This window comes from Erithacus rubecula (assembly GCF_903797595.1).
Source record: "Erithacus rubecula genome assembly, chromosome: 17".
NCBI lineage: Eukaryota > Metazoa > Chordata > Aves > Passeriformes > Muscicapidae > Erithacus > Erithacus rubecula.
In genome coordinates this window covers 15,279,211-15,307,131 of record NC_136669.1, presented here as the reverse complement: position 1 = coordinate 15,307,131, position 27,921 = coordinate 15,279,211, and the positions used below count along the sequence as shown (strand labels likewise).

Here is a 27,921-nt window from a genome sequence, read left to right as displayed (position 1 = left end):
AATATTTTAATTTAAAAACCACTGCATTTAATCATAGCATATTATTTTGGGAATTCTTTTTTTTTTTTTTTTCCCCAGAAAATTAATGTAGGCAGATGAATGCTAATCTTAGTTGGTTTTTACAAACCTACTGCTAGAAGAAACTCTGTCAGCTTTGTGGTGTTTTCCCTGACAGTCTAGAGCAGTGCAGTTGTTCTAGAGCATCAGTCTCCGTAGAGTGTTGCTCATTTGGAAAGTGGTGCAAAGCAGCAGTCAGGGTTGAGTTTCTTATCACATCCAAAACTAAGTGCAGAACAGAACTCAAGAGCCAGCTTGATGATCACATTTTATCGAAGTGTGGAAGTGGTGATAAAGAAGCAAAGCAGTGTACTTAGCTGGGAGCAACACAACAGTCCTAAAGGTATTTGTAACATTCACAGCTCATGGTCCCTCAAACCTTTCCCTAATTGTGCTTAGAGCAGCATTCTGAGAGTGCTTACACACTGGTCATTGCCTCAGGTTCCTGTATCCCACATATTCCTGCAAAATAGTTTTTGATGTGTTGTTTTTCTTTCTGAAAAGAAAGAAAATTTCTGAAAATTATATGCATATGACTTTTGTAAGCCCATGTGCTTCTCAGGGTAATGCTTATAAACATTCTACCTAATTCTAAATGAATTAATTTTTCACTTCATTATCATATTAAGTTATCAGGCAGGTTGTTTTTAAATCCCAAAATCCTGAAGTCCTTTATATTAGTATTACTCTCCAGTCTGCGTGCTTGAGTGGCATCTCTATTCTCCAATATTTCCTATGTTGTGTGGCTCTGAGCAGATCTGCCATAGCATTCTAATGTCACAGCAAATGTTATAACTAGCTGAAAAGAAACCAGTTTGGTCTGGAATATTTATTTCTTATAATAGCTCCCAACAATGCAATTTAATCATATATCTGATTATTAGGAAGTTCTGGTGGCCTCCTGTGGACATTTGCCCTCAATGTAACATTGAAACATTTTTTCAGCAGCATGTGTGGCCTGTTCTAGCTGTCTACCCTTCTAATTTTTCATGTCTGTTTACACATAGGACATGAGCAAACCTGTGTCTCAGGATACAAAATGGTCTGGAAAAAATGCACTTAATTATTCTTCAATCCTTTTCTTTACATAAGAATAGTTAGAGTTGCTTTTGCTTTTTACTCTCTGGTCTGTTCTGGGGCTGTGAGCAGATGTTGCAGCTAATGAAAATCTGTTTCTTGTAGAGAGGTGAATAGAAGGACTAGAAAGTCATGAAATTTAGACAGCTTTTAAACCCATCACTTAATCTGTAGTGAATTTTCTGCTTTCTCGGATTGCCTGTTAACTCCCAAGCTATTGTCACTGATCTCCTATAGCTTTTTGGTTTATTTTTAGGGAGCAGGAAGACTAGATGGAGACAAAGAAAATGTGTTTGTTTCCCTCTTTCCTGTATTCTCATTGCACACACTTGGGATCTTCTCCAGCTGACCCTGCTGCCATGCAGCCAACCCAACAATTCTGTGTTGTACAGCAGAAGGAGAGGGCAATATAATATTTATATATATATATATAAAATTATGTGTTTTATACATATGTATATAGATGGAGCCCATCTGAATAATAATCAAGGGCTTCTGCCCACACAAGTGAACATTGTGATGTCTTTCAACCCTTAAATTATAGCATATGTTTATAGAAAATAACTCCAATGCAGGTCTCCGTGGAGATCTTTCCCCTTTCAAGTGTGCTCTTTCAGCATGGCGACTCAACATAGTCGTTGTCCAGGCCCCGGCGAAAGCGAGCAGTCAGGGTGCGGCTGATGACAATGACCCGCGGCGCCATGCAGTCCTCACGCCTGTGCAGGATGTTCCAGATTAGAATGGCAGCTGCCAGTGTGGCCAAAAGACAGGCTCCAATGTTCAGGTAGCAGGACAATGCGAGGTTGGTGTATGGTCCGATACGGTAGAACGTCACCAGTCCGATGACCAGGACAAAACCTGCAAACAGAATGGCAGAGTTCTTTTTAATGAGTTCTTCTCTTGAATTTCTGTAGTGGAAAAATGCCACAAGGTATCTCAACATTTGCAGACTCACTGTTCATAAGTCTGTAGAGCCTTTCCATCCTTATTATGATATGCTGGATGTGTTTTTGAAGGCATATTTGGGCCTTGTGATACACGCAAAGAGTGCCTTAAACAGAGGCTCAGTATTAAGTTTAAATCTGTTCACTCTGATTTAAATTTCTTACACCCACTGAGCTATATTTCATGTTGGGTTTTTGCCCCCCTGGTGTATTTGAATCACTTACACAGACGTCCTTTTTCTTGCTTTCATTGCCAAAGGAGAAAACAGTTGTATTAATGATGATTATAATAATCATTTTTAGAATCTTTTGTTAACAGTATGTACAACTTATTCTAAAATTTTAAAATGTTTATTAAGGCAGGCCATATGTAGACTGCAAATATCATGAGTGGCTAAATATCTTAGGGAAACAATATAAAGCAATGTACAGAAACTTAAAAAAAAAAACAGGGGGGGGGGAAGGAAAACAGAACTTTGTCATCCTACTTTTTCTTGCAGGGAAAAAAGTGTTATGAGGCAGAATTAATGTCATGCCTCCAGAAGGTACTGATGGCAAAATTTCTATTGTCCTTACAACCTTAAGCACAGTACTAAGTTCCCTAAAAGGTAGGTAATATTAGAGTAATAACAGTGGACTTGTCTAGCATTTCCATTCAGGTGTTACAATGTGATTTGCAAAAAAACTGAAAAGAAGGAAAAATTCTCATTTTCTCTTTGGTGGTTACATTATTGTATGAATGACAGCAATGTTATTTCAGAAATGATATGGGGTGTCTATTCTAGTCATACAGGATACCCATGTTAGCTCAAGGTGCAATCTGTATCCCTTTACACCTCCCTTCTGATGTTACTGACATCTGCCCATTCCCCGAAGAGTGCACTATAACCACATGATTACTTTTCTGCCCTCTGTTTATTGTATTATCAGAGAGCCATAAAATCCCAGGATGGTTTGGGTTGGAAGGAACCTTAAAGTTCATTGCATCATACCCCCTGCCATGGGGCAGGGACACCTTCCACTATCTCAGGTTGCTCCGAGCTCTGTCCAACCTGGCCCTGGACACTGCCAGGGATCCAGGGGCAGCCACAGCTGCTCTGGGCACCCTGTGCCAGGGCCTGCCCACCCTCCCAGGGAACAATTCCTGCCCAATATCCCATCCATCCCTGCCCTCTGGCAGTGGGAAGCCAATCCCTGTGTCCTGTCCCTCCAACCCTCATCCCCAGTCCCTCTCCAGCTCTCCTGGAGCCCCTTTATGCCCTGGAAGGGGCTCTGAGGTGTCCCTGGAGCCTTCTCTTCTCCAGGTGAGCACCCCCAGCTCTCCCAGCCTGGCTCCAGAGCAGAGGGACTCCAGCCTAGTCTTTCTTCCTATACCTATTGTGAAACAAAACTACTTTTCAGCTTTTTAAAATAAATGCATGGATGTAATTAGATCGAAACAAGCACAAAGAGGCAAATATGCCTCACTAACAAAAAAACCCCAGTTTTCTATTTGTTGTCCTACATACTTCCTTAACCCCCATCATAACAAAGGAATGTCATTGCCCAAACAGCCCTTTCATGAAGGAAGACTGGAATAAATAAATATTTATGAATATTTATAATATAATTTATAATTATAATTTATAATTATTATTTATAACTTATAATAATATTGATAAACACTTTCAGAACATATTTGGACACCATCTTCTTAAGTTCATGGGCAAAGAGAAGTGAAGAGCAAGGACCGGTCAGTGCATGCTGTTTTCTTAGCTGGCCACTGTGCCTGTGCAAATACTGTCCCCATGGATCCATGGCAATGGTGTAATCCCTGTCCCTGGTCCTTGATTTTCTATGAAGGAAGTCATCCTCAGTGTGCATTGTACCAAATTCTTTTCATAAAGAATACTAGTAGTGCAGTGAAGACAACGCAAGTTGCATACAGATAAAAACACAGAGGAAGGAAATGACATACAAGTAGGAGGAAAAAATCAGTAATTACTTAAAGGTGTGACATTTACTATTCTGAGAGTCAGTAAAAAGAAGGCTGAATCCCCCTCATAATGCAAACACTGAAAGAATATTCCTTCAGGAAATGTCTGACATCCTTGGCTCTCCTGTGTCTGCCTAGAATGTGCTTTATAACAGTTGCTTGCTGCACCTTCTACTCCTGAGGTGGCACTGTCCCACAGCTGGCATGTCCAGGGTTTGGAGGGAGGCACTTCTCTGTCTGAGGACAAATAAGGAAGAAACAGGTTCTTATGGGAGGAGTTGCTCTTTACTGCTCTTTCCCCACTCTGATCTTAAAAAAAGCCTTATATACCCTGGATGGGTTTTAGGTTGTTGACACAGTTGCAAGGACACACAGTAACTCTTTGGTTTTGTCAGTAAATGTGGTAATTATGTTACAGTTCAGCTGAGTTATAAATGAACTTGTTTTATTTGGAGAGAATGTGGCTATTTGGAGCACACTGAGTTGTAGAAATCATTCATCCACACAATAATGGTTTGCTGGTGCAAATAAAATTTTCTCCCTTCTTTTCAGTGTCAGTCTCCAAGTTGTTTGTCGTGAGGCACATGGTAGAGAAACGAGGGGGAGATTAGGTTGTTTTGTGAGAGACATCAGGTATTTTAAATTTTCCTCTGAGATGGCTCAGTTCCCCATCTGTGGAACCAGGATAATACAACTTTCTGTGTTTATTTTGTATTTCAGAGCACTGGGAGCAGAGCATGCTATTTGTGATATGCTTATAAAGAATTTGGATGTCTACATCTTCATTTAGATCTTATAAGGATAGCACACACTGATACTGCTTCACAGTCCACTCTTCAAAGGATGATAGCCATTTTCTTATGAAGGTAGAAAATCAAGAGGAAAGGAGATGCTTGCACCTCCTGCAGCTGAGTTGACTAGCTTCATCTCCTTGTGGTTTAAAATTGGCAGGAAGGAGGGTATTGATATAAATCAAGAGACCCATCTTACTTAGTCTGGCACCTGAGAAGGTTTTGTGTAATCAGTTTTTCTTTCAGAACTAATTTTCAATTCATACACACTTTCACCGGGAATCCATAATGTATTAAATAACTTTTTTTAGTGTGAAGAAAATCATAAAACCTTAAGCAGGAGAAATTTTGAGCAGGAGCCATTTGGACCAGTGAGCACTCACAGGTACTTGTAAGGGACAGTTATAAATATTAACAGTCAATGTCCCACTCTTTTGCAGTATTTTTTGAGGCTCTCTTGGCAGAGAGACATGGTTTCAGGAATACCAGTTACACAGAGTAACTCTGATGCTATGTTATGTCTTAAAGCTTAATTCCCACTATAGGAATATTTTCAATATTTAAAAGTTTTTCCAAATCCCAGCTTTTGATGAAATTACTTAGCTTCGTCTTTTTTGCTTTTGTATTACTTAAGGCCAGTTACTGTCCTAAATGGCTTAACATCTCCATGTTCTATCTGATCGAGCAATTATCCACCAGGGAAAAGCACTAAGACTTCCTTACAGGTCCCCAAATAAAGCTATTTTTGCTAGAAGGACTTTTTCCTTAATAAGCCCTTTGCCTGAACCCTTCTCAAATGAGCAGCCAATCATGCAAGAGGCTTTATTCCTTTTCCAGTTCTGTGCCAATGGCTGAGTGGGGTAGAGGGACTGGGATTGAGAGCTCCCCAAACGGACAGATCTCAGGAGCCAGTTGCCAGAGCTCTTGAGTGAAAATACGTGTTCTGTTTAGGGTCCTTTTCTGCAGTTTAGACAGGAACTGACACGAAGAACAGACAAACACATGAGAGAGGCAGCAGAGGTGGAAGCGCATTCCTGTAGAGTTTATACAATTAGTTTTACAGTTCTGCAAGAGTCAGAGAACTGAACAGAAATAGAGTAAAAATGTCACCGAGAAAATTATTTTCTTATTTCATATTAGCATGGTTTGATATGGGAGTTATAAATGTAGGAACTCCAGAGTAAAGGGTGAAGAAATCATAATATTCCAAAAAGACTGAGTTTGCATAGGATGGTGAGTTTTAAATTTTGATGAATGCTGCTTTTGTGAAGATGATGATGTGTGAAAACCTCAAAGTTTGCTTGGATAGATTTTGTCTGTAACAGCTTAATCAAACTTGGACTTCTTGAAGCAAAGTGTTCCAATGTGCTACATGTGTTTTCTTTGCCCTTAGAGGAGTCTTGTTGTACACTAGCCAAGAACTGGGGTGGAACATTTAGTCTTTTCTCTAAATGACTGGGCAAAACCACACAGTTCATACATTTGTGCCCTATGATCTTTAGACGTATCCCTATAAAAATTAACCTTATGGTAAGAATAGTCACCAGAGCTGACTAGGGTGACTTTTTTAGTAGAGTTGCTTATGAGAAATAGTCTGGGAAGTCAACTGTCTTCCTCTAGGTATTTTATTAGAATACTGAAACTGAATTCAGATGTTACAAATATCTATCTAAAAATGGAAAATAGTCAGAAAATTGCTCTCTTTGCCATCAGGATTCTTGAGCTCACAATGCACAATACAGGTTGACAAGGGCTGTAGAAGGGACATATTCTTTTAAATTTATTTATGAAATTATTGAACATTTTAATCTGATTTAGTTTCTTTTCTGTTTTGTAGTGATGACAAGACTTTGAGATACACGGCTCAATTTCCCTGAATTAATTTAATTAAGTGCATCAATAAATTTCAGATAATCTTATTGTATACTGCCTCAAGACTGCACAGAGGCCACAACTTCACTAAAAATCCTGATGAGATTACTTGAAGCGCTTTTTTTTTTCCCATAGAACTGCTGTTTATCTCTAGTTGTTTCCCATCTGCAGCAAAACAAGCCGGGAGGGGGGTGGCTTTTCCGCTGGGGAAGGAAACAGATAATGAAGTGGCTCAGAAGATTTTTGGTTGGAACAGTATTGACTGTGGTAGTGGGGGTGGGTTGGGAGACTGTTACTTTTTGAACTTATATTTCAGATCTGTATGCTGGATTTCCTGTTTGACTGAGGCTGGCTGCAAGCCATCTACAGAATTTTAGCACTTTAAAAGAACTCTAATAGTCACTTATTTCTGTGATAGTTTGTTGGCTTTTTTCAGACACCCCTGGATTCTCATTCTTCCATTTTATTAGTGTACTGATAGTGCATTTGAAGAAATCCACGTTGTTTTTTCTAGTTTACCAGCAAGTTTGTATTGAGACTTATAATCCTCCTCTTTACAGCTTGTCCTGGAGGATGACTTTTGCTGTGAAGAGAAGGGAGAAGAAGGAAAATAGAGCAGCCAGAGTGCTGAGAATACACCTCCCGTGCTTGTCCAGAACTGCAAACAGGGAAGGGAAATATTTCACTCCTCTTCTGTGTTCTCCACCAAGTTTCACAGGGGATGATTTAGCTGTGACCAGTCTCACACCTGAATGGACTGTTTGCAGTAGCTTAGCTGTATTTACCAGCTTGAGATAGATTCACAAAGTGGTTCCTATAGGACTCACGCAAATTATTGATTAACTAATGTATTTTCTTGCATCAGCTTGGCACAAAAGAGGTTGTTACAAGTTGAAGGCAAATATGAGGCCTCTGTAATAGTCATGTGCTCTTCACTGTAGCACTATTCTGGATGATGTTTTGGTTTCTAATGCCACAGGGAATTAGTGTGATCATTAGTTAAGCTACCTTTGAGGTTTCAGTTGTACATTGTTAAGTACAGTAATTTGGTTGGGGTTGTATTTCTCTGGTTTTGTTTGTTTGTTTGCTTTTAGTGTTGTTTAGTTCTAATTTAAAATTCCCTTCCAAGGATTTTGGTAGCATGTAACAGCTTAGAATTAAACATATGAGTAGCATGACTTCTAAGGGGTGATAAGACTCTTTTGTTGCTCACTTTTCTGAATTACAAGGGCTTTCCACTTGTGTTCTTTGAGTTTTTCAGTCCTTGTCTTTAACCTGATGAGAGATTTAGTGTAAGGCAGTGAATCCTACCTTATGTTGGAAATCTTTAACCAATTTAGGTCTCTTTACAGTAAAGAACCTTTGTTGTTTCCCTTTTGGATGTTTCCTTAGAAATTATGCCAGTCTTTGAATGGCATGTTGAAAAGCATTCCTAGTGAACTCTAGTCAGAATTTATCTTGGGTAGCTGTTTAAGGAGAAATGTGCTGGCTCTCACACTTGATGTTGACTATTAGCATTGTTTGGCCTCTTGGATTCTGAGGCAGCTGGAGTCAATTAAAGCTCTGATTAATCATAGTAGGCCTCATATTGGGCACAGCTATGGGGCTCCTGTCTGGAATCAGAACCATGGAATGCTTTGGGTTGACAGGAATCTTTTAAGACCATCTCTTTCCAACCCCTTGACATGGGCAGAGACACCTTCCAGTATTCCAGCTGCTCCAAGCCCCATCCAGCCTTGCCTTGGACGCGCCTTCAGGGATCCATGAGCAGCCATAACTTCTCTGGGTAACCTGTGCCAGGACCTCCCCACCCTCACAGGGAAGACTTTCTTCCTAGTATTTAATCTAAATCTTCCCCTTTCCAGCTTAAATCAATTGCCCTTGTCCTATTGATGTCTGTCCATGTAGAAAGTCACTCTTTGTCTTTTGTTAAGCACCCTTTATGTACTGAAAAGCCACAATAAGTTTTCCCCAGAACCTTCTCTTCTCCAGGCTGAACACCCCCAGCTCTCCCAGGCTGTCTCTGTAGCTGAGGTGCTCCAACCCTTGGGGCATCTGTATGGCTTCCTCTGAACCCACTTGAATAGGTCCTTGTCAGTCTCGTGCTGAGGATCTCAGACCTGCCTGCAGGTGGGGTCAGCCTGAGCAAAAATACCCTGTGCAGAGAGAAGCAGTCATTGACCAAGTGATCTTCCTGGATGTTTCAGTGCCATCTGCTTTTATTGTTCAAGTGCTCTGTTCATCTCTGGATATATCAGAGGGTAAGAGCTGCATAATTTGATCCAGCAAGGCAACTGGATTTGAAAAAGTTTTAGGAGACATCTCCATGTATATATTATGTTCATGAGCAATAAAATTAATATTTGAGTTATTTTCTGTCGCACACACATTTTGCTCTGCATTACATGCTCCTTATGCTTGAATATCAAAATCATATTTGTCTGTTAATAGATTTTTTACCATATTTCTGATCAGAATATGTACCCTTGACATTGAGATGCTACAACAACCTGCTTGCTGTTCTTATCAGAGTTTAGCCTTAAAGAATAGTGGCAGATCTTCTTCCTGCTGCAGCTATACCAGATGAGTTCACCACACTTCTTGTGAGCTACCATCCTTCCCAGTTTGCTGCTTCAGCTTCTCCCGGGAACCATTTCCGACAAAATAAATGAGAGAGACATCCAGATTTGAGGATCTTTGCAAATGTGATTCCTTTTGCAAATGTCTGAAAACAAAATCACTTGACTGTGACATTTGTGGTTTGCATAAAGAACAGGGAAGTTTGGCACTGAGGGGGAAATAAAATTGACAAATAATGAAAACACCACAAATTAAACAGTCAGATTCTCTATCTTTGCTATGATTAGAGCATCTCACTTACTTGCTTCCATTTCAGGAAGTTTTAGGTTTACACTTCCATAGGCTTCATATTAGAACAGATCTGTCTTCTTGAGGGTGTTATGAAGCAAAAAGGTGGAAGGAACTAATAGGGAACTCAGGATCACATTACTATCAGGAGTATCTTCAGCCATGTTTTCCGGTAGCTTCTGTGCTGTTCTTTTCTACATTGAGATTTTCTGGATATCAACTGATCTAAAGTGGTTGGAGAAGATGATTCAAAAATTGTCTGATTTAGTTTGAAGAGCACAAAAATTAGAGCATGCATGAGCTCAGCTTTGTGATGTATTAGGGTTCTGAAGTGAAATATTTTAATCAGAAAAACACGTTAAGCAAAGCTGGAATGCAATGCTTGAAATTTAAGAAAGGCAAGACTTATTTATTTGGCTGTAAATGACAGGCTCGGTAGGAACATGAAACTTTTCAATCTTCAGGATGTTCTGTATTAAAGTTATTTAATGCTGAAAGCAGGCTGGCAAAACATTAATCACGATTCAGGTTTATTGCAGTCTTGGACATTCAGAAACCAGGATGAGATCTAATGTAAAATATATTCTATTCCAGATTTTTCCTATTAAGTTTCTTAATCTCTAAATTATTTCTCTCTTAAGTTTGTGATAATCATCACTGGGAAAGATCAAAACTTGGCTGGAGCCCCTCAAGGCCTGATCCTGTCTGGCAGGCTAATGTTTGTAGTAATTCAGTATCCTCTGAAGTGCTCTTATTTCCCTGTGCTGTTAGTATGGATTTCCCTTTCCAACAGCTCTTCTGTCAGCTGTTATCCATCCTATATTCAGCACGTGGAGGACCTTGGAAAAAACCAGAAACTCCAAAACCCTCTAGAGGGAAATTTTGGAGTGTTGACACAAAATTCCATGTACAACACTGGTTCCATTTTCACTTGGAGCCTTTTCCAAAGCAAACAGCTTGTTTTCCTGTTAATGGGGAGGTGTGAGCCTGTGGAGCTTTGGAGCTGTGTGAATTGCTGTCCCAAACAGCATTGCTGTTTCCTCTCTTCTTTGCTTCCCCTTTGCTTCCTGGGGCTTGATTTTCTGTCAGAGGTCCATCCTTTTGAATGGCTGTCAAATGCTTGTGCAGGTGGCAGGAGTGAGGAAGTGGTGGAGTCTGGAGCCACTGCAAGCTCCAGTGGATCTGAGATCATTGATTGGTGCTTGTGATAGACTTTGGAGATAGTGGCACACTTAGTTTTCTAAGCCAACAAGGACTTCTGTTCAGGCCATGGGAAACTGTAATTAAATCCACTCAGTTTCAGCTGGGTAAAAATAAGAGAATTGTGGGTTGAGCCTACCCCCATAATACAAGATTTCAGTCTACCAGTGACTACTGTGGTTCTCTTCAGCACTTGTTGGCATATTCCAGAATGAAAGGCAGAGATCAAGAAGTTGGAATTAGAGGTAATATAATTCCACATAATTTCTGAAATTAATGAAAGAATGAGGAATTGCAGAACAATTCTTCAGATCATTAGGATTTTTAAAAGGAAAAACCAGAAGACTGGTGCTGGTGTTCTTTAATTTGAAAGTGTAATAAATAGAAATTACCCAGCCAGTACTTCAGAAATTTTTAATAACATCTAAGTTTGTTCATTCTTAAACATTAACTGCCCTTCTGACACAAATTATCTGTCTGACCTGAAGTACCTTGGCTTTAACTCTTCAAATGAAGCAGGAGAGAAACCTGCAGGGTTTCCTCTTGGACTATTTGCATGGGACAAATGCTTTTAAATACAAGTGTCACATTCTTTGTTCTGTTTTTGCTCCGTATTGCTCCTTTTCTTTGAGAATGACTGAGAGGTTACTGTTTCAGAGTGGAGACTCAGAGACTGAGTATCACCAGTGGCTCACAGGGCATGTGGTGGCCACTGTCTTCCCCTTCAACATAGAACTCTTAGTGTCCAGATGCAGCAGCAGCCCTTCATCAGAGCAGTGGAATTGTTTGGCTTTCTCACTGCACATGGGTTTTGTCTGATATCAAAGATAGTTCATCTATAGTGTCTAAAGTACTGTTGCCTGAGCCCAGTCCAGGGAGTTAAGAGAGTGCAGACCCTGATGTCCCAAGGAATCAGCAGTTGATGTACCACTTTTCTGGAAAACAAGGGAGATCTTCAAGAAGTCTTATTTTATATTGGGTTAATGCAGGTATAATGACTTCTTTAAGCTTTTTCCAAAAGTATGCATTCTAGAAGACTGCAGGTGATTGTTCTGGATAACAGGAAGGAACTTGTTTAAACATAAAGTTACATTAAGATAATGAGATGTAAAACGAGTATCATGACTTCAGGGCAGAAGACCATCTGATGATGGTAAAGGAGAGCGTGGCATAACTGCAAAGGGGGATGGGGAATGGGGCAGGGATAATCACTGTGTTATTTCTGCAGATTCACACAGCACAATGTCTGTCTTCATATCGTTATAGGCTGCTAGATCCATCCTTTCACACCTTTCAAACATAGACAGGCAGATGGATATAGACTGCTTGATCCAAAAGATTCTTCAGACATTCTCATTAGTGTTTTGTTAATCATTCTGACTGTGGTTTTTCTCCCATGTCCCTTCCCAACACTGGGGATTTCAAGGTTCAGCTTGCATAACAGGTAATAGCAGGCATTTCCTCCTCCTGCGTCGGGATATCCTGGCGCCCTTCTGTCTCTGACTGTGTTTAAAACAGACTCCAGTACAGGAAAAAAAAAAAAAAAAAAAAAAAAAGCCCGGTCTAAAATTAGCAGCTGTGGTAGGAGAAAGGCCCATGGCTGTCCCCTGTGCTGTTTGTCAATGAAACAACACCTCTAAACAGGGCCAGAATGCATTTCTGCTCTGGAAAAACAGACCGGTCAAGTTTGGAAAAGATGTGAGTACAGCAGGCATCACGCCGATAGTCAAGGAGAACTATCCAGAAAGTATCCACATTTACACAGACTCAAAAGGGGCTGCAGGGAGGACTTTTATGGCAAGGCTGTATATCTGTCTTTTGGAAGCACTGTCTGGTGCTGCACCTGGAAGATGGATCAGGTGCTTTGAGAGTTACAGAACCTCTGCAGTCACCCCCTCTCATCTGGATCTCAGGTTCCTCATCCTTAATCAACCTGGAAAAACCTAACCATTTTATTGCTGTGAGACTGTGAGACCATACTTAAATGATCTAGGCCAGATTCTGATTTTGCATTGGTGAAAACCTGAAGTCTAGTAGTTTTATGCATTCTTAATATTTTGAGTTGTTAAAGTCTAAATTAAAACTTTAAATAAAATTGTGTTGCTTTATTCTAACCAGCTCTTTACATTAATAATATATACATACAGATATATATATATATATATATATATATATGTGTATGTGTGTGTGTGTTGTGCTTTTAATCTGATCTTGTAAGCAGCTTGGAATGTTACTCCATTAATGGATATTGTATAGGGTTGGACTATTTAATGAACACTGAAGTTACTTACTTTATGTAATAATGAAAGGTGTTATGTTTACACTTTGTTGTCGCTGCTGTCAAAATGGAATTGTGATAAACCCATTTCCTCTTTTCCTCATGCAGTTCTGTATATAGTCCATGAGAATTGCTGTGGGAATTTTATTTCTAGCAGTCAGTTGTATGAATTGACTTCAGCTTTCTTTGCTGGATTGCAGATGTATCTGTTTGTCAAAATCCAGCTGGTGGTCATTGAGTAAAATTCAGTTAGCTAAAATAAAATAATCATGTTTCAACAAGGCTTCAAAAATTTGCTCAGCCATTCCACTCTTCTCACAGTTCCTTGGGTATATTTTGCCCTGCTAAATTGTGGGATTACGATGTATCCAGTTTGTTTTTCTTACGTTTGCCTTCCTGGTTTCATAGGAAATAATAAAGTCAGGTTTTTTTTGGTTGGCAGAAGCCTCACTGTGATATATCCCAGATAAAAGCTTCTATTAATGTACTGCAGAATCTCATGGGGAGAGCTTGTTAGAGACAATGAACTTGCTTTTAGATATAAACCTTTTTGCTATTCTTTGTCACTTGAAAGATTTATAAAGTAAGAAAAACTTTTCCACCTGGATTTAATAGAGACTGAGCAGTTTTCCACCAGTAGAAAGAAGTGGACTTACTGGCAAGTTGGAACACAGCAGCTATGGCCTCTTCCCACCACTGGGTATCCTGGGAGAGGATGGGGAGCTCCATCAGCCCCAGGACGAAGAGGAGCTGGCCAGCAGTCAGAGCCACCGTGGCGATGAGGTTGCAGGCACGCATCATGTCGAACTGCACTAGGGAATCAGAAGCAGCATAAAGTTACAATAATATAAAATTGTGAAAAATAAAATCCTGACTGAGCAGGAATATAAGTTAATATTAGTCCACGGAAAACAATTTTCAGACAGCAGTTTCTTCTCCCAGCAGTCCCTTGTTCTAACTGCCTTCCCTGCAGTCTGATTTAGAAAGGATCTTCTTCAGGATATGTATTGATTCTTTCCTTTACTTGCACAGCATCTTGTAAATATTGCTTCAGTGCATAACAAGCAGCTAATTTCCCAGAATGGCCCACTGGAGATGCTGGAATTCTCTTCACTAAAGATTCTACCTGTAATACATAGCCAGAATTGTTTGGGGCAGGATTGATGTTTGCTTTGTGTGGCACAGAGTGAAATGGACCATAAATAGTTTTAAATCATTTCATCATTGCTAAGACAAAACAATAACACCCTGAATTTCTTTTTCCCCTAGTCCATCTGTATTGTTCTAAAAAACATCCTGTGGATGTTAATGCTCAGGTCTTTCTGGTTTACAGCAGCTTTGTATAGAGAATTCTTAAATTTTTCCTCTTTTACTATTTATTAATCTTTGGGATAAACTGCAAAGACCCTTATATTTCCATCTGTGTAATGATGGAAATGGTTGTAATGAAGATGTCAAGGCTTGGCAGTTTTGAATGAGGTGTTAGTCCATAATCTGCATGTACAGGTAAAAAACTACCTTTTTGAAAACTCTGTGTGTGTGTATGTGTGTGTAAATATATATATATATATATATATATATATCTCTAACAGTGATGTTGTGGGAGTACATTGTGAGGGTTTGCTATTGACCACCCAACCAGGATACTGATACTGATGAATTATAGTACCAGGAATAAGGGATATCTCTAGATTGCCTCCCCTGGACCTTAAGGGTGATCTTAAGTTTCCAGACATCATTTGGGAATATCATAAAACAGACACAAACTGATCCAGGAAATTTCTGAAGCATGTTGAAGGTTACTCCTGGTGCAGGGACTGAAGGACCAACTAGAAAAGGTGCTCTCTGAGATGTGCAATTTGTAAAGAGAGACTTGTGGGCAAAGTGGTGACCTCTTAATAGCACAGGAGATAGCAGTGCTAAAGCATGAGGAATCATGCAAGCAGGGAGGACGGAGGGCCTGGCTGAGCAGGGATCTTCTTGAACTGCAAAGGAGTGTTCAGACCAGGGTCTGTACTGGAACACCATGACAGGGAGGATTGCAAACCCAAAATAAAAACTACACTGAATGATGGCAGTATGCACAGGGCAGGGTGACCAGGATGATGAAGGGCCTTGAGGATAAGACATGCAAGGAGTGGCTGAGATAATTTGGCCAGTTCAGACAGGAGAAGAGAAGACTAAGGGATCGAAGGCTGACAGGTGACATCATATTCTGCACCTTCCTCGCAGTGGGGAGGTGCTGATCTCTCTCTGCTGTCTGGTCCAGGACTTGAGGGATGGCTAGAGCTGTGTCAGGGGAGTATTATGTTGGTTATTAGGAAAACGTTCTTGCCCTAGAGGGTGGTTGGGCACTGGAATAAGCTCCCCAGGGCAGTGGTCATGGCACCAAGGCTGCCAGAGTCGTGGTTTGTGTAGGATGCTCTTAGTGATATATTTTAGTTTAAGGTAGTCCTCCAAGCAACAGGGAGCTGAACACAATGATCCATGTAGGTTTCTTCCAATCTTAGATAATCTATGACTCTCTATCAAAGAACTAATGCAGCAATGATGAGAGATGCCAAAATCTGCAGGCTTGGCTAGAAACCTGATTAAAATGTGTCTCCCAGCTGGCTACTGAATGGCATATATTAACTGCAAAGTTGGGTAGTTTTAGTCAGACTTTTTTCCTGCTTTTCCTTTTAACCTGATGGATGTCCTGTTTCTATCCTTTTCCTTTTTCTCTAGCAAAAGGTGGGAGTTACAAATATCATTGTTCCACATTGCTTGCTAATATGTCATTGCTATTCTGAAATAGAAGTAGCATCATGTGTAAGTTGGCATATACTAGAGAAAGACACAGACTCTGGAGCAGATTTTTTAGAAATATTTTAACTGACTTTAAGTTTGGTGGATGCATTGACCACCAGAATTTGGTTCCTGATCTTCCATGGAGACTGCTAGGAAGAGCAGAAAACAAAACTTGATATAAACAAGAGTAAATTTAATTGTGTTAATCATGAAATCTGACCTACTTTTGTGTTTACCCTTTATTTTCCCCTCACAAGCTGTCTTCAGCTTCCCATATTCTAAGTAGCAACTCATGATTTAATTAGAATTTGATAAAATATAATATTGTATCTGAAGAGTTAGTTAAGAACCATTAAACTTTTTCCATTGAATAAAATGTTGAGAAGGTAACATACTAAGTACTTTTGGCTTCTCCTAGTGAGTTAATTTCTGACCAATTACTCAAAAAAATTGTTCAAAGATTTTGTGTTTAACTTCCAAAGTTGTTCTTTTAGCATTGGCAGCATTTCCATTTCTTGCCATGTCAAATGCTCACAGGTCATGAAGCACATTGGATAATGGAATCACAGTCAGATGTCTGAGCTTTGTAAACACCAGCAAGTTTTGAACATTTCAGAGTGTTTTGTTTTTCCACCCAGATGGATTTCTGCAATACTTAGAGCACCAGTGCTTGCTGAAGAGATAGTAATGTTTTTCAAAGGAGAAATGCCCAATAATGGCTTGCAGCCATTATTAGTGCTCTCATTTGGTGACAGGACTGTCTGTAGGATCAAATTTAAAAATCGTTGTCATAATGGATTCTCTTGCCTTGTCTTTATGTAGTATGCATGATCTCAAAAAAAAAACCAACAAAAACCACCACCAATAACAAAAAAAGACTCTGTATATAAATAACATTTAAAAGTCTGAAGTTTATGCCAGAAATACATACCAACCCCTGACACAGAAATTAACACCACATTTTTACTTTTGATGCTATTCATGACTTCTTTTAACACTTAACTGGGTTACAGACTTTATGCTTTGTCACAGATGATGCTATATCATGCATACTAAAAGTAGTAAGTTTCTGACTGTGACTCAGTTGAACTTCAAGCAAATTTGTAACAATTAGTTTTTATAAAATGGTTCTTTGATGATTGTGCTCTCCTGCAGCTGACAGTGCATTGAATGGGTAACATGATCTTTGCTGCTGTTTGTAAGAACTCCACACTTAGGGATGTTTATTGGCCTAATACACTACACTGTTCAGAGAGATGTGGAAATGCAGTGGGTATTTTACATTGCTGCTTCTGTTAACCAGAAGGAAGGTTGCATGTGGTCCATAGAGCTGCAGCAGGCTGATGATTGGCAGAATAAGAAGGAAGTAGCTGACATGATTTCATTAAATTGCAGACAATTATTTTTATGGAATAAAGTATAACTTGAGTACCTTCCCATCTCTCATATGAGAGATGTTGGTTTATTCTAACAGGTTTAATGTATGATCTGTCATCTTTTGATTTTGTTCTAGAACTGTAATGATTCCTCTTGAGGGAAAAAAGCAAACTTAGAATCATAGAATTGTCTAGCCTGAAAATGAGCCCCAAGAGCATCAAGTCAAAAACTGTTCCCTCAGCACTGCCAAGGCCCCACTAACCATGTCCCCAGGTGCCACATCCAGATGTGTTAAATCCCTTCAGGGGTGGAGATTCCACCCCTACCCTGGGAAGCCTGTCAATAATGTATAACTCTTATAATAATGCATAAAGTCCATTTTTCTTGCAGTAGAGCTTGTTAATTGTATTTAGCCTGAAAGTGCAAGGTAACTCTGCTTCCTTACTCACAGCCATTGTAACTGCGTGCTGTCAGCTCAGCACATTGTAATTTTATTTTGTACATACGTGCACAACCCTAAGCTGAGCCTCTGCACCAGCATCTCTGGCCTCTTTTTAGTGACGACAAGCAATGGACAGTATGGATCAAGAAAGGGAATTGAGTGTGCAATGTCAAAATATTTCTTCAGAGCTCAGCCCCAAAGCCATTGAAAAGGGAAATCTTGTTGAGGGAGACCAGGACACAAAACTCTTCTGCTGCTTGAATGAATGCTCTATCCAGGAATCAATATTTCTAATCTCTTATAAAACTGGCTGCAGTACAGTTTTTGTAAAGGCTGCGAAGTTTAATATTTACCTTTGTGCTCTTTTATTCTTTTTAAAATTATATGTACAGCAAAAATACCTCAATAGCCAGGTTTAGTCTCTTCTGATGAGTTTTCTATAGATTTGATGATTAGTATAAATTTAGGATCAGCTGTTCAAACCATTTCAGCTTCATTTATAGTAGCCCTGATTCCAGTGTCACTTTTTGTGGCTACTGCAGACTTCATCAACTTTTACATTTTGTTTGTGAAACCAGATGGTCATAGTGGTTTAATGCCTGCACAGTTACTGGTGGCACTTGTGTTAACCCCTCACTTATAGAATCTATTGCCTAAGACTGTCATGACATAGGTATTTTGTGTTTTGGATATCCTACTTTTTTTGCTTTGAACTTGTTAATGGCACTCGTCTCTTGAAATATAACTGTGATGGAGTTCCCCTTGGCCAGAGGTGAGTATTCTGTTGCTAGAGGTCAATGCTTCCAGTAGAATAGACCTAGACTCTGCAGAGGGTGTTCATTCCTTTGTGTACATCCGAGAGGTGAAAGAGGAAGGACAAACCCTCCGTCCATACCTTTATTTACCTCCCTTAAGATACAGCTTGGCTGTTGAGAGCTGGAAAGGGCTGGAGCTGAATTGCTCCAAAAACTCTGCTCTGAGTGTCCGCTGTTCATCAGCATACAGTGCTAGTCTCTGCCTTTTTCCTTCTGGAAGCCCACTGTGGGCCCCATTTTCTCAGAGAAGCAGTTAATTCCTGGACAGGACATCCAGCTGGGACTCTTGTACAACTAAGAGTACTGGCTTAATCACTTCTGCTTTGTTTAAAACAGGGATCAATCAAGACTCAAACTCTAAGGATGAGACCAAGTCAGATTCCTTGTTGTTTTGCTCACTTCCTAAACCATCTGGATTAGAGATGTTAATTTGATTTTCTTACTTACAAGCAGCAATTTTGTTATTTTGATCCACGATAGCCCCAGAACTGCTGGTATTATGTTCCGGGATAGCCCCAGGACTGTTTGCAGAAGTAGGTTAGTCATGCTAGAGAGTAATTTGCAGTTTTGGGATAATGAGGAAAAATGATCTCACTGGAAAATCATATTATGTTAATTGCTTGAAATGTGAGCGTTTCTTTCCCTTTTCTGTCTGCATAGAGGGGAAAAAAAAACAGCTAAGTAGAAATTAAAGCTTTTTAATGATTAAGCAAAATGGCTCAAGATATTTTCATAGTAGTCTAAAACTCCCCCTGGGAAAGACACCTCTTGATAAACCACTCTTGATAAATGTTTAATGCAAACTTTAATCCAGCTTCTGTGAGTAAGTTATTAATTATCCAGCCCTGGGATAGTGGCCACACATTTATTCAGTGCATGGAGACAGTGCTGACTCTCAGCATCTCTGTGTGCCTTCATAATCTCCTGCTGTCATCTGAGCTGTAGAAGTTGACTGGGAGTGTGTGCTGTTATCCCTGTCCAATGTGGGACACTAAGTCTGTTGCATCTCAAAAATGGTACTTTAATTCTTAATTAGCTCTTAAACTCTTAATGCAGAATGGGTTATGCTCAGCTGAAGGATGGTGCCGCCTTAGCTTGCTGTGAAGCTGATTGCTTCTATGATTGCATCCATTCTTTAAATCTCCTGATGGATATTGCTTCTTGGTTTTGTAATGAAATGAATTTTAAAAAAAACTTCTCTTGATGCTGCTTCCTATGGTTCTGGGTTTATTTATTAATCACTTGGTGAATTATTGAGGACTCATTATGGCATGTATCTGATTGTCCTTTTAAATGCTTCATGTTCATACATGACTTTATTCTGGAAGGGAGGATAAATAGTTGTGTTTCTGAAAGAAGATTTCTAATTGATTATAGATGAAACTGATAATGCTCCTGGCACTTAAGTTGCTACACTTATTTTGTTAGAACCCATTTTCAATTTCTTGTAACTGTGCTAGACTTCATCTTTTTGGGCTGAATGTCTGGAGGCTGAGATTATAATCTTCTTATAAAAATCTAATGAGATAAATAATTAGGTTTTTTTTAATATAATCAGAGATTCTAACTGAGCATGTCGTCTTCTGCTAGAACTTGATATTTTGCTGAGCTGTTATCCTGAGGTAAAGAATGCATCATGTTTTTCAGCCTTTTGGAGTAATTTTTAAGATCCACTTTATAGGGACTTCAGAAATGCAAACGAAGTACTAAAATTAGGAAAAGCCAGATTGGTATGCTTGAACCTAAATGGATGAAAGGCAAGTGTAAGAAAGAGCAAGTCTTCTGTCTTGCTGACTCTTACTTATGGTCCTGCTGTTTATAAGCTTGAGTTCCAACCGGGAGAGCTGGATTCAGTATTAATAAAAAAATTTAGAAGAAACCCTTCCTTAGAATTAAAAAAAACCCATCACTTCAGTCAAACTTCAGGCAATGAATCGTGTGTGTTTGTTTCAGATGTCAGTACTGTCAGCAAAGGTGAGATGTGCTGAGCAGTCTCCGCAGCTGCCATGAAAATGAGCTGAACCTGTGCCTTGGATACCAAAAGCACTATGAAAGTGCAAAGTACAACTGTGCTTCATTTTACATCATGGGCATAGGAGGTTAGCACTTACTGTGAAAACAACTCTGAGATAATAGGGACAATAAATAGAATCACTGTAATTATCAGCATCATGCTATGCCTCCTAAACCTGAGCTCTATTTATAGTCTATTTAATTTCTTCTGTCAATTTAATCTTGTGGTATTCATATACTGGCCTCTTGGAGCATGAATTACGATACAGTTTAAAAGTACTTATGAAGCAAACTAAGCCAAATGTTAGCAGTATCTCAGTGCACTTTTGCATGACTGTGTCTCTCAGATCATGGCAAGGTTTAAAGAGGCTCTTATGTGATGCAAATGTATTTTGATGGTCTGAATAGTCACTATGTTTTTAAAAGTGAAACAGATCCGAATTTCTTTTTTGCCTCATACCCATTCCATGTGATTATGTTATTTGCATATTTGTTGTTTACTGACTTTGTCCTGAAAAGGAAAGTCTCTCCTGCTCTTTTTAAAAAAGTCTTTGCAAGTAGCCATAGAGCTTTCTGCAACAAGACTCCTCCTCCTCCTCTGTTGCTGGATGAATATCTTAAAAATTATGAATGCATGGATATCTCAAAAATTATTTTGCTTTTTTCACCTCCCAGAGGCTTTCCAAAGTATGCAATTTATGCTTTTTACACTTTAAAACGGTAATTTAAGGAAGAGGAAGGGAGCAGGGGAAACCCAATCTGCTTAGGCACAATTATAATGATGTTCTGATGTGACAAACTGGTGGAATCTTCCAGCCCTTTAGGTATTTTGGAACTTAACCATTCAGCTCATCTAGGTGTGAAACTTCACATTTGAATACTTATTTTGAAAGGCAGACAGATCTTGTTGGGGACAGGAGATTGTGGTTGGTAGGTGGTTTTTATAACAGCTTCAGTTGTTACTTTTGGAGTGAAGACATGGGTCCGTTAACTGCTTTCAACATAAGCTAGTGTTTATAGTTAAGTGATGGGCCCTTGCAACTCCAGCATTTAAAGCCTTCAACACGGTGATCAGTTTTAATAGACACAGCTATTTCTGATGAGGTGTGAGTTGTCTAGATGTCATTATTTGCCTCTTTATAAACCTCAGCAGGGTATTCTGTACTGGTGGCTTTGATAAATGCATTAAACTGAAATTTTCAAAAGCTTCAGAACCATTTGCACTCATAATGCTTTAACTGATTTCATAGTCTCGATGTCAAGAGTAACCAAACTCTGATTGCTCTGACAATATTTCTGTGCAACACTTGTGGATGTACTGCAATGCAACATGTATTAAGTTCATTTTCCTGTCCCAAATCCCAAGGAATTTTGCACTTTTCCAAAATGAGTATGCAGAATTGCACCCTGACAGTAAAATGAGCATTCACTCTAAGTGAATGTCTCAGAATTCATCTCTGCTGTCCTCCATCATTAAATTAGTAGTGTAATTTATTTAAATATTGCTGTATTTCAGCTATTAGGATGGGAAATCACAAACCCTGAGCTGCCAGCTGCCCATGTTGCCTCACCTCTGTGGAACAGCCTGAGCAGTCTATCATGCAATATATATAATGTGTATAATAAGGTTTGGGGCTTTTTTTAATCTGATGGTAGTTCCTGTTCTCCAGATGGACTTGACCTCCTTTCTGGGTCTCTCTATATGGAAATACTATATATATAGACAAGTAACATGTCTATAGCGCAGTCAGCTGCATGACTCAGCCTGGCTTCCAGCCAGACAAATTTCAGAGAAATTGGAAATTTTGGAGACATTGGAACTTCGTGTAAATGCAGTGGACATGGGCATTAAGGTGAATGGCTGCCTCTGTATCAAACCTCAGCTCCTCATTCCCACCCTAAGCAGCATCCTGTCTTAGCCACCAAAGGTCTCTGTGTCCATGTGTGTGCACAATCATCTGTCCAGGCTGGACAGGTGTTTACCTAGGGTCCCTCTGGCAGTCATGTAGCTGCTCCTGATGCTGTGCCTCTCTCTGGCATGAATTACACTCCTTGTTAGAACTGCAATTCCCACAAGCAATCCAGCTCTGAGCACCAGAAGTTGAAACACACATCCTTCTGTTGCAATTTTCCTTATGTCTCCTGAGCCCTGAAGAACGCAGTGAGGTTTTGTATCTTTTAAACTTGTTCCTATTCCTGCATTTCCGCATTTTTCCTAATGTTCTTACAAAGACGGACAAACTATGACCTCAGCTGATGAATAAATCATCTCCTCGTGCCCATCCAGAGAACGTCTCAGAGCATGGCAGACCTTAGGGCATATTTGTACCCTGCAGTGTGGTTAAAAATATCTAAGTTGATTCCAAGTAATCTGGTGTGTTTGTGCAATATTCTTGGCATGGCACTTGGCCAGGACCTAGGTGGCTTTGAAAAGGGTTGGCTCTGAGAGGCATCACTGGTGGTGTAGCTGCATGTTCACTCCAGTCAAGGTAGTCACGTCCCTGTGTGGGGCCACATCGCTGGGTGTGTTGCCCTTGTCTCCCATGACATGGGCACAAAACTCAGTGTTGACTTCTCATGGCATACTTTCTTACCCCAGCTCTTACTGAGGCTGTGAGGCCCACTACCTCTGGCCTTTTCTGAAGCATTAAGAGATGCAGGCAAGAACATAATCTTCCAAAATTTTTCAATAACTCTGAAACTGCAGCTCCATAATCTTTGTCAAATGTCTTTGCTTACTCAGGTGACAGGAGAGTTAGGCTACCTGGCCAGGTTTCCTTAGTGTTTTAAGAGAGGCTATACAGTGAAGCATTTAAGTTTGTATCATTCAGTGGTTTGTCCAAGTTATAAAAGCTTTGACTGATGCCCTCACAGCTGGGCTGATTCTCAACAAAGGTGAAAGTTTCAGATCTGAGAGTTTATTACCACTAAAAAAGGAGCCATCTCACCCCTCCTTACAGCTTTAGCTCTTAGTGTTAGCAGCAGCACTTATTAGACTTTATACCATGGCTTAATCCAATGGAAAAAAATATCCACCCAAAAACTCTATCCCACCCCATGTCCAAAACTTCCACCCTATTCTGGAGATTCTTTTGCTGTTAGTCATCTGAACAACCACAGAAGATTTTTGGCATCACAGGGGGTTGAAAGAGAGGAGCTGCAGGGGCTGCAGGGCTGCACAGCAAGAGGGTGAGAAACAGAAAGGTAAAGAACAGTGAAAAGGCTTGGGATCTCTGCTCTCCAGAACAGTGAGATTTGAAGGACAGAGTTGAAGTGCTTTCCCATGGAATCAGTTGCCCGCATGTCTGATGCTGTGACTTGCAGAAGTAGTTCACATTGCAACACTTAATTTCCCTGTATTTTTAATACAATTTACTTCTGGCCTTGGCTTTCTTTTTGGTTGGTTGGTTGGGTTTTTTGGTGGGTTTTTTTTGTGGTTTTTTTGTTTGTTTGTTTTGTTTTGTTCTTGTTTTGTTTGTTGTTGTTTGTTTGTTTGTTTTTTACATTCCTAGGAAGAAATTCTTCCCTGTGAGGTTGATGAGGCCCTGGGTGCCTCTTACAGGGCGCCCAGAGAAGCTGAAGCTGCCCTGTTCCACTTCAAGTGTTTCAGGCCAGGTTGGACAGGGCTTGGAGCTACCTGGGATAGAAGGAGGTGTCCCTGTCCATGGCAGGGTATGGGATGCAATTGGCTTAAAGGTTCTTTCCAACCCAAATCATTCCATGATTCTGTGATTTCAGTGGGAGGAAAAAGCAGGCAGAGAAAGTCAGTGAAAAGCAGGTTCTAAGAATGTATTTCTCTCTGCCAGGGAGGAAGCCAGCTCACAGTAGTGCCTATAGTTGGCTGTTAGTTACATACTGCATGTACAGGATAAGCAAAAATGGACAAGCAAATTGCCAAAGAGTTTACAGTTTTTCTGTTGAACTGTGAGATAGATAGCTTTCCTCTCAGATATGTATGTCTGTATGTGTATGTATGTACATTGTTCTGTATGACCCAGACTGTGGCCTCTTTCGCATTGTTATTGGCAGAACAGCTTTTCTATATTGCTCTACAAATGGCATCCAGAATACTTCATGGTAACTCAGTATTGAGGAAGGCTTTTCTTCCTTCATAAAATTATTTTTAGATGTATGTATGCACGTGCATATACAGACACACCCCTGCATATCTGTGATTTATCTACAACTGACAGATGAGGATTGCCATAGGTATTACCAAAATAATGTGTGATTTCTTATTACAGAAATTCTTTAGGATGACAAAACCACGGATGCAAAAACAGGCTCCTACGGATCATGCACGTATCCATGGAAACAAAATTGTCTTAAAAATAAATGCCACAGTTGTGTTTCCTACTGAGTTTGTCATGACACAACTGCATAGCAGGGATTTTCCTTTCAATGCTTTATCAAGATTCAGAATTGGCCTTTTCTTGCTGTTTGCTTCCAGATTCAATAGGGAATGGATGCTTCACTCCTATGCAGATAAGTCCCTGGTCTTGAAAAGCCTCCTTTAAATTAGAATTTTTAACAATGGTTGTCAGATAATTCTTCTGAGCACTTGATCATGCTATAATTATTATTTGGAATTTTTCAAATATTCTGTTACATTATCCTTCTATTTGACATCAGAAACTGCTGCCCAGATCATTCTACCATGAAACTAATACCTCTCACCTTTAGGTACTACACACCTCCTGGACTGCACACAGCAAGAAATACAAGTTTGTGTGTTTAAAATGCTGTAGGAGTTCAAATTCACTGTGTGGGAGCTCATTCCAGTATTGAGTATATAGCATGTACTTTTACTATTTGTGAATGGTACACATTCAAGTTAGAATATGGCTTATCAATAATAATTGGAGAAGTGATTCCAGAGATTAAGCTGCAAAAACACACAAGTAACTTCTCCGACAGTCTAATCCTTTTTGTAACCATTTGTTGTTATAAGGGTTCTTTCAGTTAAAGTATTGAAAAGTAAGGACTTTAAAATATTTGAGAAATTTTCCATCTGTGATTTATACAGCCTCAGTAATAGCAAATATGCGAAAAATGTTTCTGCATAATTTTGTTGGAAAATATAATCTGGAATGGGTCCACATTAAAGCATTTTTAAAAGAAATCCCTCTAATATTTCTTTGGTTTCTCTCCAGAGGGACCTAAGAAACTCCAAGGACCAATTTTCCTTTCTCCACATTTCAAACCATGAAAAAAATCTGTTTTGAAATCATGTGTCTTATGGATGCTGATAACCATCCCTCAGAGGTGCCAAAGCTGTTCATGAGCATCCTTGAAATTTTGAGAGAATCCTGTGGTCAGTCGAGGCATGAACTTTATATCCATTTGTTCTGTTAAGCTCCATGCCTTGGAGGGTGCAGCGGAAGCACCGATTGCCCTTCGGATGGCTGCTCACAGCCCAGCTGCTGACAGTGGAGGGGGCTTAGGGGAAAAACCTCTTGGCACCAGGGTAATTGTGGTCCCAGCCACAGTGTCTGCAGATATTTTGGACAGGTCCCTTCTAACCCAAGCCTTTCATTGATGCTGTTCCAGCACAGCTCTGCTCTGGGAGAGCAGTGTTGCCCCATTAATGCTATGAATGTGGTACATAAGGTTTATTATTTATAAATCAGTTCTGTAATTCTCATGTTATCAAATAATTTTCCCTAGCTCAGTGTAAGCTATTTGCATTTTTCAGATCCCACAACCTGTGAAAGTGCAAAATGAAAAATATACCTTGCGTAATAATTAGTCACCAAGTTGTATATTAATTGTATTTTTTTCACCAAGAATAGTTACACATTTTAAGACCTTTCTCAATTTTACATGTTTTTACCACACCTATTTCTGTCTTTTTCTACTCCTGGCATTTCCAACAAAACCAAACAGAAGGAAGGAATAACTCATGTCATTCATTGCAATACCTTTTCGAGTTTGGGTTGGGTTTTTTTGTAGTTTTAGGGTATTCAGAGCAACTGTGGTTGCTGTTATACTGAGGAGGAAAGAATATCTTATGACAGGAGCCCAGAAGGGAGAAGTGAGCCCAAGATGTCTCCAAACTTTAGACTTACACTTCTTAAATAATTTTTTCAAAGCAGATCAATTTCTGGGCTGTATAAACCAGGCAGCACCATGAAGATTGCTGGTTTTGAGGGGGGAGAAGGAATTTAATTAGTCACTGGTGAACATCATGCTTCTTATTTTCTGAAATCAATATATTTGAGAAAGAATGTGAAGAGGTGTTTAGACTAAGACAGATAACATGATTTCAGGGTTAGGTCAGTGAACTCCTGCAGACCAGGTGCACCCTATCAATCATGTCTGCAGAGAAGATAAGAGGCTCCACTTACGTTTGACAGTGCTGCGTGACTCTTGGAACCCAGCCGACTCTGAACCCCAGCTCAGGGCTTCGCATTCCTGCTCCTCCCCTTGCCCGTGCCTGGCACTGGTGCTTGCAGCCCCCCTGCTCCTCTCTGCCAGCCAGCACATCCTCCAGAGCCCCACACTGCGCTTGCGCCCGTCCTCCAGTGTTTGGTACACCCAGTTGGGGCTAAAGGCAGCCGCGTTGTTGAGGATGAGTGAGACCAGGGCTACCAACACAGCTGTGGCTACCAGTTTGTGGACAGTCATATCTGACTGTCAGCTTGCCACCAGTCTCTAATTGCAGACAACACGAGGTCCCAGTCAGCTGCAGCACATTGAAACTGGGCTGGGAACAGAAGGCTGCACTGGGCTGTTATGGATTGCTAGAGGACATCACCGTTCATTCTTGAAGTCAACTCCAGAGGGATTTCTGACCAAGGAAATGAGAATTTTGTGAGGTAGATAGGAGAATTCCATAAAATAATGCAAAGAAGCTTTGTTAGGTCTTTCTCAGCATTGACTTATCCACCTTCTTGCACTTTGATAAGTAATGCCAGTCCTGTGGTGAAGTGGATGACAGGGAGGTCCATGCCGTGTAGGATGGGGCGAATCCAGAGAGAATCCAGTCTTGGGGCAGGAGAGCCTGAGCTGAGGTGGGACAGAGGTGGGATGGGGTGCTCACTGTAGTTTGCCGAGCGCCAAGTCCTCCAAGCCAACCAGTGCTGCTCCAAAGCCTGGGTTTGGGTGCAAACTTCAGAATATCCTGCAAACGGTGACAGATGGCATTCTCTCAAAGCCTAGCTGAGCCAGAGGGGAATGCGATCATCCCAAAAGTGATCTGCAAGTCTGGAGTATCCGAGAAGGTTGCTCTGCCCTGTCCCTTTCCGAAGAGCCGAGCTGTAAGTGCCGGGATGAGAACAGCCACTGCGGTGAGGAAAAGGCCCCCCCACCTCCCCACCAAGAGGAAATGGCTGTTTTTGTGGCTCGTTTTGGTGAGCCTCAGGGCGTAGTCGACTGAAAAAAAAAAAAAAAAAAAAAAAAAAGAAAAAAAAAAAAAGAGTC

At 40.2% G+C, this 27,921-nt stretch overlaps 2 protein-coding genes across 9 annotated transcripts in view; one reads left to right on the top strand and one right to left on the bottom strand.

Moving 5' to 3' along the window:
* Positions 1-27,921, top strand: part of IFT140 (intraflagellar transport 140) — a 91,637-nt gene that overhangs the window by 48,103 nt on the left and 15,613 nt on the right. The window lies entirely within an intron of this gene.
* On the bottom strand, positions 16-27,874 carry TMEM204 (transmembrane protein 204). The gene is made up of 3 exons (XM_079321138.1): positions 26,847-27,874; positions 13,719-13,874; positions 16-1,992 (listed from the first exon to the last, which is right to left on the bottom strand). The coding sequence occupies exons 1-3, from the start codon at positions 27,124-27,126 to the stop codon at positions 1,748-1,750; spliced, it is 681 nt and encodes a 226-aa protein (XP_079177264.1). The 5' UTR covers positions 27,127-27,874; the 3' UTR covers positions 16-1,747.

Bases quoted from the DNA above. Each gene is read 5' to 3' on its own strand.
- TMEM204 (XM_079321138.1), bottom strand. From the start codon at position 27,126: ATGACTGTCCACAAACTGGTAGCCACAGCTGTGTTGGTAGCCCTGGTC. The intron at 13,875-26,846 runs GTAAGTGGAGCC...CTGATTCCCTAG, and splicing joins GTCACGCAGCACTGTCAAAC to TGCAGTTCGACATGATGCGT. The intron at 1,993-13,718 runs GTAAGTCCACTT...TTCTGTTTGCAG, and splicing joins TGCTGTGTTCCAACTTGCCA to GTTTTGTCCTGGTCATCGGA.